Source organism: Lates calcarifer, linkage group LG17 (assembly GCF_001640805.2).
Source record: "Lates calcarifer isolate ASB-BC8 linkage group LG17, TLL_Latcal_v3, whole genome shotgun sequence".
NCBI lineage: Eukaryota > Metazoa > Chordata > Actinopteri > Centropomidae > Lates > Lates calcarifer.
This window is the reverse complement of record NC_066849.1, coordinates 21,767,624-21,786,875: the sequence shown is the minus strand read 5'-3', so window position 1 is coordinate 21,786,875 and position 19,252 is coordinate 21,767,624. Positions and strand designations below refer to the sequence as shown.

Here is a 19,252-nt window from a genome sequence, read left to right as displayed (position 1 = left end):
CAGCAGTGCAGTTATTGTTTGGTTGGAGGCAAGAAAAGCTGCTATCCAGTAAATGCTTGAGCAGCCTTGTTACCATTTGACCCAACAAAGTCCAAATGCTGGACTTAAAAAAAATGCAACTAGAGGAGAATAAGTTTTTTCATATTTATTGTAAAAAATACAAAGCCTCAGGTTTTAATGTAAAAAATGGATAAAACACTTGTTTAAGCTGTTATTTGGAAGGAGATAATAGTGAGTTAAATTAGTTATAGTGAGTTAAAGTATAAAACAAGAAACAATAGCTGCCAAAACAATGGAAAAGATTTTAAAAACTTAATTCCTTTTTTTTTTTTTCAGATTAATCTAAGCATTTAACACTCATCAGAAATGCAGAAATTATTAGTAGGTAACACTGTACAGTACAGTCCTCTTGATAACCAAAGCCACAGAGAAAAGTATTTACATGTACTATAACAAAGTATCTTGTGAGCTACGGTTTCCTCTAGTGGTCATAAAGACAAAGCAGTGGAGATTTCCAGCCCTAATGTGGAGGAAATCCTGTATACAATCACAAACGTAAAAGTAATATATAATGTCTTAAACAGCATTTTAATCTAAAGCTTAACCTGTAACAAAATTTTTACAAGTTTTCAAATGTTGATTTGTCCACCCAAGTACTTCACCTGTGCTGCCTTTGTGGCATTTCAGCTCTAAAAGACGGTGGAGAGAGAGGATGCCATGATTGAAACTAACCTCCATTATACTGCAAGTACATGGTAACACACCTTTGCTTAAGGCATAGGGTGGGTTAACTATTACATCTTTGTGCAATTTTATTTCTACGGAAGCCTTTTCCACAGCTGGAGCTACTGATGCAGTAAACTTGGATGTGTAGATCTGTATAAATTTACAGTGTGTTCTTAGGTCAGTGTGAAAGTGCATAATGTACAGTAACCCTGGTATTTTTGAGCCTGATAACTATTTTCCCATGTTTTTGGATGTAAATTATTGATAGGTAATCTTTGGAATTGGCACAGTAGTAAGCAAGAACAGTACACCAAGCAACCGCAAACAGCTGCTGCGTCACAGTTCTTGCTCAATACAGCACTGTTGTCAGATTTCTCCCTAAGATCCCTATCAGACTTATCCTTTAAATCTGCACCAGTGAAAACAAGGTGAACTTGTTTTACTGTACATTTTGCTAGCAGGGTAAATTAGTATAGAGGTTGCCTGGTCCCCTTGCAGGAGTGACCTTGCAGTCAAATCTGTCTGCAGCCTCAGCCAGATGCATGTAGGAAAGGTTAAGAAAGTCACTTCCTAAGCAAGGTGGGACACAGACTGAACCATCGGTGCAGGAACACTGATATGCTTGGAGTAGCTCATCATCCACCCCAGGGACTCCTTTCTCTACAGCCTTCTCATTCATATAATTGTTTCCTTTTGGGCAAAGAATAACACTGTCTTTGTTCAGAGTTACATAGTCTGGAAATACTGTAGTCCCAGGGCTCCCATCTACCTGTTCTCCACTGGAGATGGTTTCCCCTGGTGACAGCAGCTGGGTAAATTCCTCCAATGGCTTCCCCAGTTCAGAAACATCGTCTTCAGACATTATCTCCACGACAGATGTAGTGGTTTCCTCGGAATACAGCTTTGATCTCAGAGGAGGATCCTGTAGAGTGAGCACAAAATAGTCAATTTTTAATACCTGGGTGTATCGACATATGTAAAAGTGCGGGAAATTAGTTTAAGATGGACTAGTAAGGTGGTTATATCAGTGACAGTTTATTAATCTTGTTACGGTTTGTGTTTTATCTACAGGTGGGTGACAAATTAAAGGAAAAACCAACCTAACATGTCTTGGTAAGGTGATGGACCACAACAAGCTGCTGCACAACAAACAGCTTCAATGCACCTTGGCACTGATAATACAAGTCCCTGGAACGCGTCAGTCCAAAACCTCCCATTGGTGTTCAACTGGGTTGAGATCTGGGGACTGCAAAGGCCATAGCATATGATACACATCAGGTTTTTCCTTCAGTTTGTCACCCATCTGTACCCATTACCACAAGTTTTGGGTAATGGGAAGCAATGTACAAGGGTTGATAGATAGATAAACTTCTGTGGTATTTCTGTTGCAGGTAATTGAAAATTGCATGTCAGCATTGAAAATTTTCCACAGCAGCAATGATGTCATCATCGCTGTCAAAATGGAGACCAGTGAGCTCCTTCTTCATCTTGGGGAAGAGGTAGTAGGTCTGAGCGTGCCAAATCAGGTAATAGGGTGGTTATTAGATAAGTTCAAATCCACATTCAGCAGATGACTACACAAAGGTTGATATCCATTTTCTCAGATAGTGCTGACTTGCAATCTTCAAAATGGAAGTGCCACAAACGTAAGCAACTTATTATTAACACACTTTCTGTGTAATTACTAACTAAGAGTTAAACTGCACATGCATGTAACAATAGCTGTACTATATATTATGCTCAACTGTGGTTAAATAATTTACCCATTTCTGTCTGCTGATCTCAGTCAGAAAGCTTTGCAGGACTTTGTCAGGGTTGGGCACCGGTGGCCAAAAATACTGCTTGAGTTTACTATAAAAATACACAAAATAACAGACTTGACTTTAAATGTCGAGTGTCATTAAACAATGTGGTTGAAATAGTCAGTAAAGGCATTTGTTAAACATTTTGTAAGTAATAGTGATCTGAAAATGTCAAAATACTACAAAAATGTTAGAATGATTACACAGTGCAAACTGATATTCATATAAAAAGAAATGGAGAGAGGGGTTATCACATTCTTTCACATGATGAGTATCTTAGTGTGGAAATTTTAAATTTCCAAGATGTGTAATCCTAATACAGTAAGTGGTTGATTACATGAGCTGAAGTAAGATCTTACTTGTGGTACATGGAAAGGAGGATGACAGCAGTTACTGACATCAGGACAGGAATACACACGAGGAGCAAGCCACCTGAAAAAGTTATTGACAATGCATTAAGGTTTGAATGATATATGTAATGTTTTTATTTAATTAGAGTAACAAAGAACTGCATTTCAGAGGTTTATAATGTTTTAACATATCAAGGCACAGCAATGTATTTTATACACTATTAGAATTGTTATCACAACCAAAGTTGAATTCACTACTTGCTAAAGTTATTACTAAATAATAGAGTAATAATCTACTAAGATACTGGATTACATTTGTTGAAATTTTGCACATTTTGGATTGTGATTTTTTTTTTTTTTTTCATAAACAAATGTGTTTTACACTGATTTTTGTCACACTCAGTGGGAGCTTACCTATGTCAGTGGTGGTTTGACAAGTGAGCACATCTGACCAGGCACTCCAGTGGCCTGAGTAAATGGACCCATCAGGTTTTGTTCGGACCTTAACGTTGTACTTCCTCCCCATTGAAGCCTCTAGACAAGTGGCAGTCTTTGGTCCCTCTGAGAATGCTGTCTGGGGATAAAAAGGTTGATTTGACATTCAGTATTAAGAACACTAAATGGCAGTCTTAGGGATGATGTACTTGTTTTGTGTCCTCTCACAAGTTTTTGCACTCCCCTTAAATTATACTCAACAATATAATGTTTTAATGAAACTGTTTTCCATTCCCTGAATACTGTTTTTTATATGTTTTTGCTCATAAGTATCTTCCAACAAATGAATCATTTGTTTACACTGACCTTGTAACTGTATGTAAAATTGAAAATTCCTTACTTTGGCACCATCTGGTGATCATATCTGAAATGACACTGTGGCAGCAGCAACACGCTACTGTAGTGTAACCAGCCACATTCCAGCATTTTTTACTGACAAAAACGTTTGCTATCAGAATAATTCTAGAGATGCTATAATCACGTAAAATTATACATACAGTACTTTAAATACACCAGTGCAAGAAAAGTATGAGGGAACACAAAAAGATTTGGAAGGGATTGCAAAAAGTTTTTTGAGTGAACACATTACTATGATAAAAAGTATTTCTGAAACAAAAAATCCTAACATGGACCTACAATATCTTCACCATCACCAGTAAACAAAGTAAATGACATCTTACCATCCACGCTTCATCCTCGCTGGTCCGGTAGCCAACTTCATACTGCAGGTGAGCCCCCAGAGATGGAAGAGGAGCTTCCCATTCCAAGCACAACTTGTCTGTGTTCGGTGCTCTTCTCAGATGACATGGTGGGGATGTCTTGACTAAAAACAAACAGCACACACAGTCTGTCAACAGCCATGAAAGCACACATTTTTTACGACCTACTGGAAAGAGTGTGAGAGAGGTAGTGCTGTAATTAGGCTACTCAGGCTCTTAACTACAGTAACTGAGAAATGCATTCTACCATAAGTAATGGAGGTCAGTAAGACATCCTCTCTACCTAGATCTTCCAAATTCAAACTTGCCTCATTAGGCTACAGCTGTATAAAACCTGCTAACCAAGATGTTGACAATTTTCTAATTTCTTTGTATTACTAAGCAGCTGTACCATAAATAAGCCAGAGGTCTCTCAACATCTGCCTCCATTTGACCTTTGACGGAATATTTCACTAAAACTAAGCACTACAAAGGACAATATCCAGTCTCGTCCTTGTCACATATAATCATATCACCTGAAAACTCTTTAACTAATCATTTTAAAAAGAAGACAGACAGACCAATGGGTCACGGCTCTCGCCAGCACGGAGGCATCCAAAAGAAACAGAGAAATATATACAAAGAATTAAAAAACTCACTGATCGTGATAGAAGTGAAATCTTGAGTATAGAAGGTTCTGCTGAGTGGAGTTCCAGTGCAGTTGAGCTTGACCCTGAATTTTCCGGACTCATCTCCATTGAAGTGAAACAGGTCAGTAAAATTCTCATGAACCAGGCATTCGGTCCATTCTTCACTGCAAGGGTCATAATATCGTGTTAAATTATAGCCAAACAAAGTGAACACAGACACATGTAACCCAAAAGAACTAAACTCATTTTGTTAACAGTCCCGGCTACACTACTATCAAAAGTTTTAGAACACCTAATTTTTACCACTTTTTATTGAAATTTGCATAGTTTGATATCTCAATGTACACTGAAATTAAAGCACAGAACAAATGAGCAATTAGAGATGTAATTTAAAGAAATCTAACTTAATCTAATTTTTTTGATATAGCCTGGAGGTATATTTTAAGTTATTACCTGGCTGTAGGACTGACAAACTTGACAAAGTCGTCTTGGTATTCCAGTAAAACTGACTAAAACATGCAGTTACATTTACAGAAGGATTTGAGGAGTTTAAGTCAATCAATGAATCACATTTTGTGTTAGGAATTTTGTGCTACCTGAGACCTATCTTGTAGAAGGGTTTGCACTCTTTTTCCACACCATATCTGCTCCCATTCCACTGACAGGTGATGTTTTGCAGGTTAGAGGTGTAGCACATTATTGAAACATCATCTGAAAAGAAAAGAGATTTACCACTGAGGTACTGCGCTATGAAATACAAAGAGAGGAAGGGATGGATAACATTTTTTGCCCTAACTCTTAGTCATCCACTGAGACATTCATAGTCTTTTCTTACTGTAACACACCTGCACTTTGGGGAACCATGGCTCGCACAGGGTGTGACCAGCTGCTCCAGTGTCCTGCAGTTGTTTCAAAGGCACATTTGACAGTGACCTGGACCTCAGTCTCCTCCCCTGGTACCAGAGAATCTAGTACATCTCCATGTATGTTCCCTACCTGTAGAAACCACAAAGCCGACAGGTGAGGAAATGTTGTAACAATGCTCAATGAACAAACACCACGAAAAATATAGGCTATAAAGTTTAGTGCAATAAACATGCTGGAGAAGAAGAAACAAATCACTAACATAGTTAATTAATTAATTAATCAGCCTCATAACTGAACTCTGTAATGTGTGTCTATTTTCAAATTAACAGCATGACTTTACATTCTTGTGCTACTCCTCAGATTGTATTAGTATGTATAGCTTTATTTCAATGTCATCTTAGAAAAATAATCTAATTGATGTACTGAAGAGTTGTACGTACCTCTTTAGTCTTCTCTCCAAGCCCCTTGGAGGAGTATCGAATCTTATACATCTCTGCACAGTATGTTGGTACCTCTGTGTGCCATAAAACCAGCAGCTGGCCTATTTTGCCATTTTGGTGTAAAGACACATTGAAAGGGGGAGCCACAAGAACTAGAAACAAAAAGGTGAGAGGAAAAATAAGGAAAAACACATTACAGAATCCACTGTTGAAAAATACTCACAGGTGTTCAGCAACAGATGGGGAGGCAACATGTCTTTCTTGGCAGACAAATGTACTGACAGGAGATCCATGCACTGGAGGGACATAAGTCTCCCAGCCTGGATCCACCTGGGATACCTAGGATCAGCTAGCCCTGGTTGTTATGTTGGCTGAGTTACATTTATCTTAAGTTCCTCCTCCCTTCCTTAACTCACATATCTTTCTAGGGTTTTAGCTACTTCCAACTGGAATGCAAAAGAGAGATGCAAGATTGAAGAAATTACATTCACCAAATGGAAAATTCCATGCTCCCTAATCACCATTAGATTTTAATCATTAATAAACACCCAGCATCTATTTATACATATAACTTCATGTGTGTGTTTACTTTTTCCCCGGACAAGTGATCAATACATCTCCATTTATTTTTTGTTGAGGGAGTAAATATTATAAAAAAGAAATGTCTTACATTGATCCTCCACATTGACAATCCGGTTGTAGAGGGTGGTGTTGGTATTATGCTCCACAACTTCAACATGTATGTCCATAAACAACTGAACATCTGTGTCAGGAAATGAGCAGATGTGGAGGAAAGTTCCTTCTTCTGGACTCTGGACAGAGATATCACACCTAATTGGCGGGCTTGGATGTCTAAAGTGACAAACACAACAGATAGTGTAATATGCATGAATCAAACAATAAAACATAAATTATCTCTTATACAGGTTAATGCAGTTTTAAGTGTTTTATAGGTGACTAATAAGAGTACAACTCAGCTTTGCGAAAGACCAGGTGTGGTCAGAATGTCAGTCGTATAATAAAATGATTGGAGCTTGGTGTATGGTCCTTCCCTACAAAAACAAAAGACATATAACACTGTGCAAAAATTTAGGCACTTCAGATGTTTAGATTCTTATCCATCCAGTACCATCAAGGAGGAGTCAGATCGGTTCCAAATTCACTCTGCAGTTTGACAACAACCCCAAACATAAAGCCAGAGTCATGAAGAACTATACCCAGCAACAAAAAGAACAAGGAGTCCTGCTACAGCTGGCATGGCCCCTACAAGCCCCTGATCTCAACAGAAAGAAGAAACTGACTAACTGACCGACTCACACAGACGCACGCACAGAGTAACTGTTGCTTCTTGATGCTTGGAGCAACCTAACTGCAAATGACCTTGAAATGGTGGTTACGCTAAATACAGACTTCTTTTTTTTTTTCTTTTCTGTTTTCTGCACATGAATGGCATTATTTCTGACCCTCACTTTACTTTTAGCAGCAAATTCTGTACAGCAGCATGTAAAAGATCAGTGTAGACAAAAATTGTAATAAAATAATATTTTTGATGAAACAAAGAACCTGATTAAAAAAATAATAAGAACAAGAACATACATGTTAACCTTCCAATCATACGTCCTGCTGTCTGCAGCCTCAAAGAAACAGGTGAAATCCTCTCCTGTCCGGGTGAAACATTTTGGATCCTCCTCATCCTTCAAGAGTAAAACCTCTGCTCCGTAAATGACAAACATAGTATATTAGGACTAGTGGAGTAAAACTGGTCCTCTCAAGCCCAACAACACAGTATTTTTTAACTAGTGAGAGCAAGATGTTAAATTGTGGGAATAAGTTAGTATATTGTGGCAAGTCTTACAAGAGGACTTGTATGTTATGCAAAACACGTTCTCCCTTTGTGTTAACAAGACAAATTCTCAGCAGGAACAAGCTGATACAACTTTACAATTTAACTTTGCATAGATAAGAGTTTGTGTATAACACCATATTATCTTGTTCCCACAATTTAATATCTATTTTAATATCCAACTTTGTGGGTTTGTATTATATCATTAACATTCAACATTTTCAGCATAAATACACAGTAAATGGAAAAAATGAAGCAGTTCATTGGACTAAAATAAATTCAAATTGTAGTATTTTTGAACCTGGGCACCTGAGCAAAAACGGTAAACCCAGCAACCACAAACAGCTGCTGCAATGTAATCCAGTGGAAAGTAAGTCCACTAAAGTGCTTGTTCAGATTGTTCAGTACCTAAACAACATTGGATTCAACATAGGATTCTTATAGAGATAGGCCATTTTTATTAAATTGGAAGATTCTTTCCGTTTAACCAGAAACATTGCTACATATCTCTACCAGACTCCAATGACAAAAACAGCAATTTTACCAAGGAGAACACAGGAGCTGCAGGAATACCGCTGCCTGAAAAGGTTAGTTTGTTTGTATCATTGTGTGGTACTTTTACTTATGTATAGGATTTAAATAGTTTCTCTGCCACTAAAAGTCACATAATAACACAAACTAATTGATCAAGGTTGCAATATTTCAGCAACTCCCATGTTTTTCAAGGTACAAATGATGATTTTGTCAATGAAGTCCAGTAGTGATATATGGTTATACTTCTGGTTAAACAACAAGGACCCTACTCTTTAATAAAAGGTCTCTCTGTCACAGTAGGAATCCTATCCATAATGTTGTCAAACACTTACAGTGACAATCTGAGCCTGTCAGTGGCATAAACAAGCACTCAAAAACAAGGGAAAATGAGACCCAGGTTCAAAAATGCTGGTGTTATCCTTTGCAATGCACAAAATAAACCATTCTTAAGCCCTACCTTCCCTTGACAGATGACTGACAGTTCCATTCTTGCAATATATCCCAGGCACAAAACCCCCTTGAATCAACACACTAATAAGAAGCATCTCCCATCTCCAGGGCCAATTCATGGTAGAAGGAGATATCATGAGGTATTATGAATCCTAAACCACTATGACACTTAAACACAGCACATGCCAGTGTATGAGGTTTGTGTGTTGTCTGTTGTGCATGGTTTTAAGTTGGCAGTTACACAGTGCTGAAAGGGTTGGTCTAATGTGACAAGTTGTGCTTGAGCAGGAAGTGTGCTTTATGTTAAGTGGAAGTAAACACCAAAAAAGGAAGTTTGGGAGGAGTGATCGAGAATAAACACAAGTTATATTTTTCCATATTTTCAGTTAGTGACTGGACACAACAACACATGAGGTGGAATCTAACATGTTTAAGTCCATTATCTCAATGGGCTTGCAGTTCCCTCCTTGCTCTACATTACATTTCTCAACTTACAAGGAGAGCTTTTTAATCAAAGGTATGGAGAGGGACTAATCACTAAAAAAGATTTATGAGCTCATCGTCAACTTCAGGAAATCTAGGAATGGAGAATACTCAGTAGAGAGAATGCAGAGTGCTTTACAAGCTTCATGTTTCTTAGCCTCTCTCAGATTCTCAATACTTCTGTGATGAAGGAGTGCTTATGCCATCTACACAGTCTGAAAGAAATTAGCTTACCCCAACAGCCTCTGCTGATTATCTCTACTGATTTACCACATCCTGGCCTATTTGCAGTATACTGCAAAACAGCAAGTCCTACCTGCAAGATGTTGCTCTTCAAACATAACTCAACTAATCCAGGTTTCCCTGCAGTACCCTCTTATTTATAAATAAAACCAATAAGAGTGAATGACTGGAAACTATGATTAGCATGACTGCAGTGATTGGCTGCTACAGACAACATTTTTTTGGAACTATATAATAAGAGTTCATTTAAACCTGAGGGGCCAATCTTACGGTTGGCATATTCTACAAGACACAAACCCACTAAAATCTCTCATACAACAGATGCTCTAAAACCACACACTAAATTGTATGACCAATTCCCCACAAACTGAGTTCCTTAATCAATCTGTCTTAATTAAAGAACGTAACATATTCCTTGAAAAATAAACTTTTGGCTGAATTCGCTCTTTTGCTTGAAGTGTCTCAAACTAAATATGGATTGGTTCTTTTTGTTGAATTAGATTTTATTGTACAGCTTTCTTGGTTTGTTTGGGTATTAAACTCTTTATTGTGACAATTATTGTGATATATCAAATTTGTAATAATTTACATGTTCTCATCTGAAATCATGGTTTTATCAACATTGCTCTATTAAAAGCAGTAATCTAGACCTAACAATGAGCATTCACCTTGAAAATTCCACACTGGTCATGACCCAGATTAACTGAGTACTCCTGCACTTGTGCATGTTTGAGCTAAAGTACTTGTTGCACTGGTAACAAACAACTCTGGATCAATTTTAAGCCATCTCTGAAGAACTGAACAGAATCTCAACTTGTCAAATTAGCCACAAACTAATCAAGCTAACTCAGTTATTCACACTCAGCTATTACCCAGACAAACAGTGCCATGTAATCTCAAGGGCCCCACCTTACGCTGTGCCCTACACATCTATAAAAAGATCAAACATGTGAAACGACAATTTATAATTTGATCATCTAAGCTTGTGTTCTGTGTGTTAACTCCTGGAAATTGCAGAAAACAGTAAATTAGGAAAGATCTTATTGTATATTAGAAACTGACTCAGTCCAAGAACATCTTTAAAACAAGAACAATAGGGTTCCAGCAACTTCACTGCTTAAACCCTATTGTTTCTGTTCTGATCATTATCAATACTATTGCCATTTTTATAATCATTATTTATTTATTTTTCTTTGATTGATGATGTTCTCATGCTCATGATGTTCTCATGCTCTATTAGCACAAACTAAAAATGAAATGAGCAGGAGATCTTGGTACCAGGAAAACATATTTCTGTATAGTTGACTGCTGACCACAGACTGATATGATCTCTACCAGCACAGTGGGGCTTAGATGACAGTTTGATTAAGCTGTTTTGAAAGTAGTACACAACTTAACCATTAGTGTCTATGATTTTTATCTCATTTTTTTTACTTGAGGAACTTGGGGATTTCTAAAACAATAAACCTACAAAGTCAAACAGCCATGCAGGACTGGCACTGCCAGCGAGGAAACCAACAGATGATTTACTGAAACACTGTTGTCATCTTGACTTTTAACTGGTATCCTTTAAAGGACACTGAGAAATTTTCATGATGATAATGAGGTTTGATGAGCCTGGCCTAACTATGATATTTTGGGGCAAAGTTAGACTGTTTAGCCAACTTCAATGGAAAAACTGCAGAGATATTCAGGCTTCCTAAACGGGGGCATTTTTTTTATCACTCAGGGAAAACCACTGGATATCAGTGCTTATTATTAACATAAGAATGATGAAAACGTTCCTAATACTGTGACTAACGTAAATATGAAACATAAATAAACAAGTTGGTTAAGAGGTCACTGTTCAAATTGGGTAACTTAATATGTAATGTTATATATATATTTAAGTAAGGGTTACCTTAGAGCCAAACACAGCCACATACTCACCAACTGAAAGCTTGAAGGTGGCTCTGAAGAGTATATAGCTTGCACCATGTCCGAGGAAGGCATCTGTAGTCAATCTGGAATTATTCCATGCTGAAAAAAATATTTTTAAAGAGGTTAATCAGCAACGTGGCATCTTATAGGTATTTCTGTTATCTTACTGTCCGTCTCTCCTGGCACTCATAATGTCTGCCCGTGGCAGAACCAACGTTTAAACCCGCTGTTTCTATGACCTGCACCAGCCTGCTAAAGCCATAACGCACCTAGCAGAGATAAGGAGCCGTGTGGCCTCGCAGCGGTACAGTCCGTTAAAATGTTTGGTTTCGTCCCCGAAAACATTAATTAATCTAGACAGACCGTACACATCTGTGAAAATATCAATAAAACATATAAATATATTTGAAAATGTACCTTGCTGCTGGGTAGGTGTTGAGGTCACAAGAGGTTATGAGGGCTAAAACAACTGTGAACTAAATCAAAATGTCCACATAATCAAAATGTCCACGTTGGTCCACTTCTCCGTTGGCTGTGCCTGTGTCCAGAAAGCTCACAACACTAACGTTGTTGTCATATGTGACTAAATACACAGTTTTCTGAGGGAGTAGAGCGGCTAACTTTAGCTAGGTGTTTCCGTGAACGTCGTTGGCGGCAATGGAAAGTAGTGAAACATAAGCTAAAGCTAGTTGTAGCTACATGTTTGGTTTCTAACAGTGTTTGCACCCAACAATAACCACGCATACGTGGACTTGGTTTGGGAAATTTCTGCAAACGTCCAGATATTTTATTCGTGAAAGTTATCGAGAAAGGTAGCAAACAAACTTTCGAGAGCCACATTTCAGGTTAACGTTAGCCTCCCACACCACAAGGTCTCCAACCAGGACATTGGAACAGATTTAACAAATTTCTTCTATTTGTTATCCCGCAGCGACCTGCAACTTTAACTTTATTTTATTATCTCGCAAATATGTGGTCAGAATGATAAACTGTTTGCCCAGGGCAAAACCTAACTTCCATCCAACATTTCAACGGACTGTACCGCTCCGCTTGACGATCGTCAAACTCTTCCACAATTTAAAGCTACGGCAGCCGGGCCGGGGCAAAGGTCAACTAAGCTGTATAAAATATTGGTGCGCCTAATAATCTGTCAACTGAGTAGTGTAGGTTTGCAAACATGGTAGTAAAAATATATTTCGTTCCTTTGCTACAAGTTTGTGTTACATAGCCTGTGTCTGTGTTCACAACTCACCAGGAAACATGTCCTCTGAGACCATATTTGACAGACAGTTCTGAGCCTGCGGTTGGTTTGTGAAGGAAACCCAGTGACAGATCAGCTCAGTGCAGCAGGGGAGATCAGTGCTCCTGAACTCTCCAAGGACACTTTGACCCCAGTAGCCTGGTCTGAGTAAGCAGGCCAACAACAACAACAACAACATACACTGGACATGCACATGAAAATTAAAGTACTTGTGGTGATGGGTCCAGTCACCACACAAAAGCTTTATTCGAGGAACTTGTAAATGAAAACATACTGTACATTCTTTATATGGTGGATACATACCATACATTGTGTTAGGTTGCATAATGTTAAAGGTAGACTATAATGGTGGTGGCTGGTAGACTGGCTGTGCATCAGCCCTTTATCTTAAGAGTTTTGAGAAAAAAACTATTCTTGTGGTGGAGATCTGCATGCAACACACTGAGCATCTACTGTGGCTGCATTTATATCAGTCTGTAAATCTGACTACATTTGAATAGGAGACTTTGATACATCTATGTAAAGGAGACAAAATACATACAGTAGTAGATACATTCACATGGCAGTGATAGGCAAATACTAAAAGACACAGATGGCATAAAAGAGGCTGGTTTTAAGTGCTACATTGAATGTCTTTCGTCCTTTTCTGACAGTCTGAGAACTTGAATGTTTGTGATCCACACTGTGCCTTTTAATTTCATCTTCATGAAAAGAATTCCTTCTCCATTTTAAGCAGTGGAGAGAAAATAAAGTCCAGCGTTGACACCCCACAGACCCTGTGGTGTTTCAGCAAGTCACATAGCTCCTTGTTTACCACTCCCCCTGAGCACTCAGGGAAAAAAGTCCAGCATTATAACCTTTTGTTACAGCAAGAGGTACAATGCTGTCTCTTTTTTCTGGTCCTTAATGGCAAGGGGTCAGTATTTTCCAAGAGGTTAGTAGCTATCTCTCCATCCAAGGCCCAGCCATACTCCACATCTCCCATTGCCTCTGATATCTACACACTCCACACAGTGTCCTTTCACAGTCCTCCATCTATAGCTGGGTGGTTTTGGTAGAGCGCCAGGTCCTCCTGTCTCGACGTTGAGCGGCAGGGAGGTGGCAGTAACGTGGCGACCATCCTCGGGACTTACTTTTGGAGCTACGTGGCATGCTAGGGTCTGGGGGGGCTGGTAGTCAGGCCTCTTCAGCTGTGGCGTCTATCCCAGCATAGGTGAAGTTCTCAAAGAGAGCCATGTTCACATAAGCCTGGAAGATGGAGGGGAAGCTTGTGGTTATAGAATTTTAAAATGAATGAAAACTTGAAGGCATGCATCCAAGGCATATTATGGATTTATCTGTGTCTTGATGCTGGATCCCTTTGCCCCATTTCACTTTCACAAAATGGTGGCCAACTTACAATTGTGCTACAAGCAATAGGGTAACCATCTTGGGATAATGTTGACCCAAACAGCAACAACAGGACGTTTTACTATTCTTCCCAGTCTGCTGACATGGTGTGAATGCAGCATTACCTTCCTGGCCTCCTGCATCCTGTTGAGCTGGACAGAGATTTGTGAGAAAGGGGGTCTCTCATAAGGCCGATCCCTCCAGCACTGCCTCATCAGCTCATAGCTGGACAAAGAGAGAAACATGAATGAATATGGGGAAAAAAGAGGAAAGAAAGGAAGGAGGAAAGAAAAGGAAAGAAAAACAGAATAAGCTAATCATTAGCTACAGAATAAATTCTGAACACTTACACCTCATCGTCACAGTTTTTGGGTTTCTCCATCCTGTATCCTTGCGGCAATTTTTCATAAAGCTCAGCACAGGTCATGCCACAATATGGCGTGCCACCTGACACACAAACAAACAGACGGGGAAGATAAAGTGCTTATGATCATTGCTGGTGATTATGATTGTGGGTAAGGTAATGATAAGTATTGCCACCACCATCTTTTCATCAATATAAACACAGGAACACTGAATACGATGGAGATATGATCACTCACACACAAACACACACATACACACACACAGACACACATAAGCAAGATTTCATGAAAAATTAAGAATTGCCCTTCAAAGGTTTAGCAAGTACTGAAAATGTGGTACAAGACATAGGAGGTTTGTACTCTGTATTACAAATTTACATGGGAGTAAATGGTAAAGCTTCTGTGCTGAAAGCCATTGGGTTCATTTTAGGCTGTAAACTCACTTACCTAAGCTTACAATTTCCCAGAGGAGAACACCGAAAGACCACCTGGGATGGAGGACAAGACAAGACAGAAATGTTAGTAAACCAGGAACATATAGAGAAAGATTAATAAAACATAAGGTTTTTATTATTTGCACCTGAAAATAATAATTGACTTGTCAGTGTCACCTGGGACTTTCATTAGTGATAATATTAGAAGTTAAAATTGAAAACCAGCAACATCATCCACCTGCTAATCTACATATACATAGTTATACTTTGTTAATACTTAATTTTAACGGTGAAAATGCAGACCTTTCTTAACACTGGCACAGAACCTGATGAGGAATCTCAACACCGTAAAACCACCAACTTTCCTGCAATCTGATTAGCGACTAAATTCAAGAGAAGTACCACCACTGTCACGTGTGACAGTGCTGTGTGGTAGATCATATGAGCAGACAAGTGCTGTGTGCCTGTCCCTTTGTCCCTTTGCGCTTGTTTGTCACTTCTCGTCTGTGCATTACATTTCGCTCATGTCTTGCATCTTTTTTTCTTTGTCTCACACTTTGTTATTAATCTTCACAAATCTTTCTAACTCTACAGGCAGCCTTCACACTTCTTCCGTTTGCTGTCCTGTGTTCTTCTGGCTGGTTCTTGGCTGTATATAAATAGGCTCCCATTGACAGACCAACGTCTCAGTCCATCTGCTAAGTTGTACCCAGGGCTTCCTGGTTGTGCTTATCAGTTACACAGCACACTATTATCACTCTACCAGTGACAGAGGGATGATTTGTTGTTTTCTGTGGCCAAGCTCTTTGTGGTGTACACAATCAACACCGTAAAACCACCACCAAAACTTCACTAGACGGTGAAATAATTTAAAGATTCCTGTACAGCAAAAGAAGAAATGAGAAATAAGCATCATGATTATTATACTGTAAGTATTTGATCAGATTGTCGATTATCAGAATACAGGAAGTGTTCATCAACCACTTAGCCAATGTTTTCGAAATCTGCTCTATACTGTGCCATATCACTCACTACACCCATAAAGTTCTCAGAAATACTCTTGCAGATTGGTGCAGCAGTTTCAGAAATATATTTAGTATTCTAGCTGTAGAAGCACCTGGGTGATGAACTTCATGAGCTTGGCCTACCCTGAAAAACTCCACTTAATGTGTTGAGTTAAACGTTAATTTAACAGATGAGCTGACACTGTAACTCACACATCACTCTTGGTCGTATACACGCTGTAGTTCAGGGATTCGATGGCCATCCAGCGCACAGGCAGCCTCCCCTGAAAGCCAGACAAGATGGCAAACTTTCAGCCTTATGTATGATGACATACAGCATCAAAAATACAATCCTGAAACAAAATAGGTGTAATAAAATGGCAAATTGTTACTGTGGTGCCACAAGCTGGTGATGGAGTCCAAGTCCTCAATGTAGCACACCGCTGAACTACTATTACACACTGCCCTTTACAGGTGATTTGTTGTGTAAATCAGTTGCTGTTGGAGCAGCATTGAACAGAAAAACTAGGTAAAAATGAATCAACAAAAATATTCCTGAGCTATTTAATTGCATTTGACAGACTATTTTACAATATATGCAGCAATCCTCTTTTAACTATCTGTCTGTGCAACAGATTAGTCTTTTATTGTTCCACAAATGACCTTAAAATTGCTGTCTTCAACATATGACAAATGAGTGCATTACATCAACCAGTGTGTGCAAATTCATGGAGTACAAATCATTGAATCATTGAAAACAGTGCATCTGTGCTTGACATCAACACTCACCATTGTCTTCTTCACGTAAACTTCCTCGCCGCGTGACAGGCCAAAGTCTGCTATCTTCGCCACAAGGTTGTCGCCTACAAGAACATTCCTGGCTGCCAAATCCCTGTGGATGAACTAATGCCAAGAGGGTGGAGAAGAGAATAGTCATTACTACCAATAATAATACCAGGCCTGATGTGTTAATCTTTTACATAGAAACATAATAGATTTTTGAAAGTAAATTACATTTTTGTAGCAAAAAATACACTTGGAACAGATTTAGGTCAACATGTTCCTATGAAAAGCAAATATACATTAAGTAAGGTAAGTGCAGAGATACATGAGCAGCCACCCACATACACACACTCTCTCCTCCTACCTGTTTGTCACTTAGGTAATGCATCCCTGTGGCCACATCTACAGCAAACTGCAGCAGCTGTTGGGAGGTGAGGGTGGAAGCCGTGCCATGTTCTTTGGCAAAGGCAGGGTCAGTCTCCAACACTCGACTCTTCCTCAGAAAATCCAGGAGGTTACCGTAGGGAGCGTATTCAATGGCTATGTACAGGTAACCTGGAGAGGACAAGGGGACAGAGGTTGCATTTTACCACATACTCTATATAGGCATTGTATCCCTCCCGTCATTCTGTTACAGTTTCAACCCTTTTTGATCTGGTGTTTGATGCACTGAAATCCCTGTGAAGTGTCATAGTCATTAAATAGGTCAGGGCTCCTGCTGGTAAACATTTTATCTTCTGTCTGTACAAGCTGTTACCACTTCAGCCAGACTATTACAATGAGAATGTCTTCCTCTTCCAGGCCTTGGCTGGCCTGCCTGCATTAGCCTGGGAGGAGACCCAGCTCCAGCTGGTAAGAGGTTTGGCCTTCAACAGCTCTGTCTTGACACAGACAGGGGTAGACCAGACCTTTCATGAAATCCTCACAGAGCTCAACCAGATGGCTGAGTCTTTGTTAATAGATGACAGCTTCCAGCCAAAGCCAGAGTTCCTACAGGTCACGAGGCAGTTGCGCTTGTTGGAAGCTTTTCTTGTTGATTTCCCCAGAACAGTCCTGACACATTTAGTTAGCACTGCGTGTGGATGGAAAGAGTGGTGGGGAAATCGACAGACTGGTCAAAGAACTGAAACCTTATACAATTATGTTCCCTTTGAGCTACAAGAGGTTATGTTAATCAGGACATGCTGTGTTTCCTTTTTTGTGTTTTCCCCTTTTACAAATTAAAAAATACATTGTTTTAGGCTCTTTTTGCAGTGAGGAAAATTATATGGATTAGCAGACAAAGGTCTAGAGACCAGTAAAATTTTTATGCTATAGCAGCTGATCTTTTGTTTTTCAATCTTTGTCTTCCCATTGATATTTGACTATCTATCAAATATCTGCTATGTTCACTTCCTTCACCTGTCCTGCCATCCCCCTGGACACACCTAATACTTTCACAGCATTGGTATCTGAAGAGCGAATTATTTCCAGACCTCTGTAAAATGAGAAAGTGTATGAGAAGCAAACAACACCATATATCTCCTTTTTTTTGAAAATGACAGACAGATGCTCAGTGGATCTAACACATAAAAACCTGAAACCTGAAAAAAAGGAAACAGAAAACTCTTAAATGCCAGAAACAGCAATTGAGTAACTGCTTGTATTACCACTGTAAGCCAGTGGCTTTCTCTGTCGCAATAAAAGACATTCTTCCATAGAACTGACTCTAAGCAAAGGGAGAGCCAGCACAGCAAGACCCCATGCAAATATCACTTCCTGAAAGTGTTTAGTACCGTTCCTCATCACTTCTTTATTTTCTCACGTTCTTCCGTTCTCACTTGCTTGCTTGCCTTCCTCTTCATTTCTTTTTCTCTTACCCGCTCCCTTCTTCCTCATTACTCTATCTCATCCCATCTGTTTGCAAGTTGAAAACCAAGCCAGTTTTTTCATGAGCAAGCAATATACATGTGTTACTGTAAGCACAGAAAAATAATACTGTATGTTTACACTAAATATATATATGGAATGTAAATATGAGTGTATTAAAACTGTATTAATCACAAGCATTAGATTCAGCTGCTGTAGTTGAGGTTGAAGTGGTATATTTGTTTTTTGTCCTCTTATCATTTATCCAGAGTTAACCTGAGTTAAATAACAGATGTAAACATGGCAGATTGAATGTCTGCAGAGTCAAGTGCTACCAGTGGTGAGACACACTGTATTAGTCAGTTGTTTTTTAAGGCTGATTTGGTTTTGTGATGTCCTCACTGGTGCACCTTCCACACTGGACTTCCTCTCTCATATGGTATCAATCTTTGACCAAACACAAGCAACAACGAGTTACTTGTTATAGAAGCCATCGGATATAGATGGAGGAACTTGATACTTCATCATAAGAACTGAGGCCAAGGAAACCTTCAACAAATACATGCCACAGCTGTTTTGTTACAAGGCAAATGGACAAACCAAACAAATGTGAGAGTGTAAAATGCTTCTGGCAGAAAGAGATTATTTAGGTTGGACTCATTCAGGG

The 19,252-nt window shown here is 39.1% G+C and overlaps 2 protein-coding genes across 6 annotated transcripts in view; both read right to left on the bottom strand.

Annotated features, from left to right (window-relative positions):
• Nucleotides 1-130: 130 nt before the first annotated feature.
• Nucleotides 131-9,132, bottom strand: mpl (MPL proto-oncogene, thrombopoietin receptor). Of its 3 annotated transcripts, XR_007814910.1 has the most exons (13): nt 8,863-9,132; nt 7,625-7,739; nt 6,699-6,880; nt 6,029-6,180; nt 5,567-5,717; nt 5,318-5,432; nt 4,731-4,885; nt 4,054-4,196; nt 3,293-3,452; nt 2,888-2,960; nt 2,490-2,577; nt 1,827-1,972; nt 1,511-1,648 (listed from the first exon to the last, which is right to left on the bottom strand). XR_007814910.1 is itself a non-coding variant. In XM_018693996.2 (12 exons), the coding sequence occupies exons 1-12, from the start codon at nt 8,990-8,992 to the stop codon at nt 1,181-1,183; spliced, it is 1,932 nt and encodes a 643-aa protein (XP_018549512.1). In that variant the 5' UTR covers nt 8,993-9,131; the 3' UTR covers nt 131-1,180. The 3 variants fall into 3 exon arrangements, 2 of the variants coding, with proteins under 2 accessions (XP_018549512.1, XP_018549513.1); XM_018693996.2 differs by lacking the exon at nt 1,827-1,972 and having other exon boundaries at nt 131-1,648; nt 8,863-9,131; XM_018693997.2 differs by lacking the exon at nt 1,827-1,972 and having other exon boundaries at nt 131-1,648; nt 6,699-7,080; nt 8,863-9,130.
• Nucleotides 9,133-12,962: 3,830 nt separating this feature from the next.
• tie1 (tyrosine kinase with immunoglobulin-like and EGF-like domains 1) overlaps nt 12,963-19,252 on the bottom strand; it is a 38,739-nt gene continuing 32,449 nt past the window's right edge. For all 3 annotated transcript variants that reach the window (XM_018694013.2, XM_018694012.2, XM_018694014.2), the window contains 7 exons: nt 17,102-17,292; nt 16,744-16,857; nt 16,168-16,238; nt 14,964-15,004; nt 14,502-14,598; nt 14,277-14,376; nt 12,963-14,010 (listed from right to left, as the gene is read on the bottom strand). In XM_018694013.2, coding sequence (XP_018549529.1) covers nt 13,939-14,010; nt 14,277-14,376; nt 14,502-14,598; nt 14,964-15,004; nt 16,168-16,238; nt 16,744-16,857; nt 17,102-17,292 — 686 coding nt within the window. In that variant the 3' untranslated portion in view covers nt 12,963-13,938. The remainder of the gene's footprint in view (nt 14,011-14,276; nt 14,377-14,501; nt 14,599-14,963; nt 15,005-16,167; nt 16,239-16,743; nt 16,858-17,101; nt 17,293-19,252) is intronic.

Coding starts and splice junctions, on each gene's coding strand:
- mpl (XM_018693996.2), bottom strand. CDS start 8,992: ATGATATCTCCTTCTACCATGAATTGGCCCTGGAGATGGGAGATGCTT. Junction 7,740..8,862: donor CAGTCATCTGTCAAGGGAAG/GTAGGGCTTAAG, acceptor TTTACGGAGCAG/AGGTTTTACTCTTGAAGGAT. Junction 5,718..6,028: donor TTGGAGAGAAGACTAAAGAG/GTACGTACAACT, acceptor TGGTTTCTACAG/GTAGGGAACATACATGGAGA.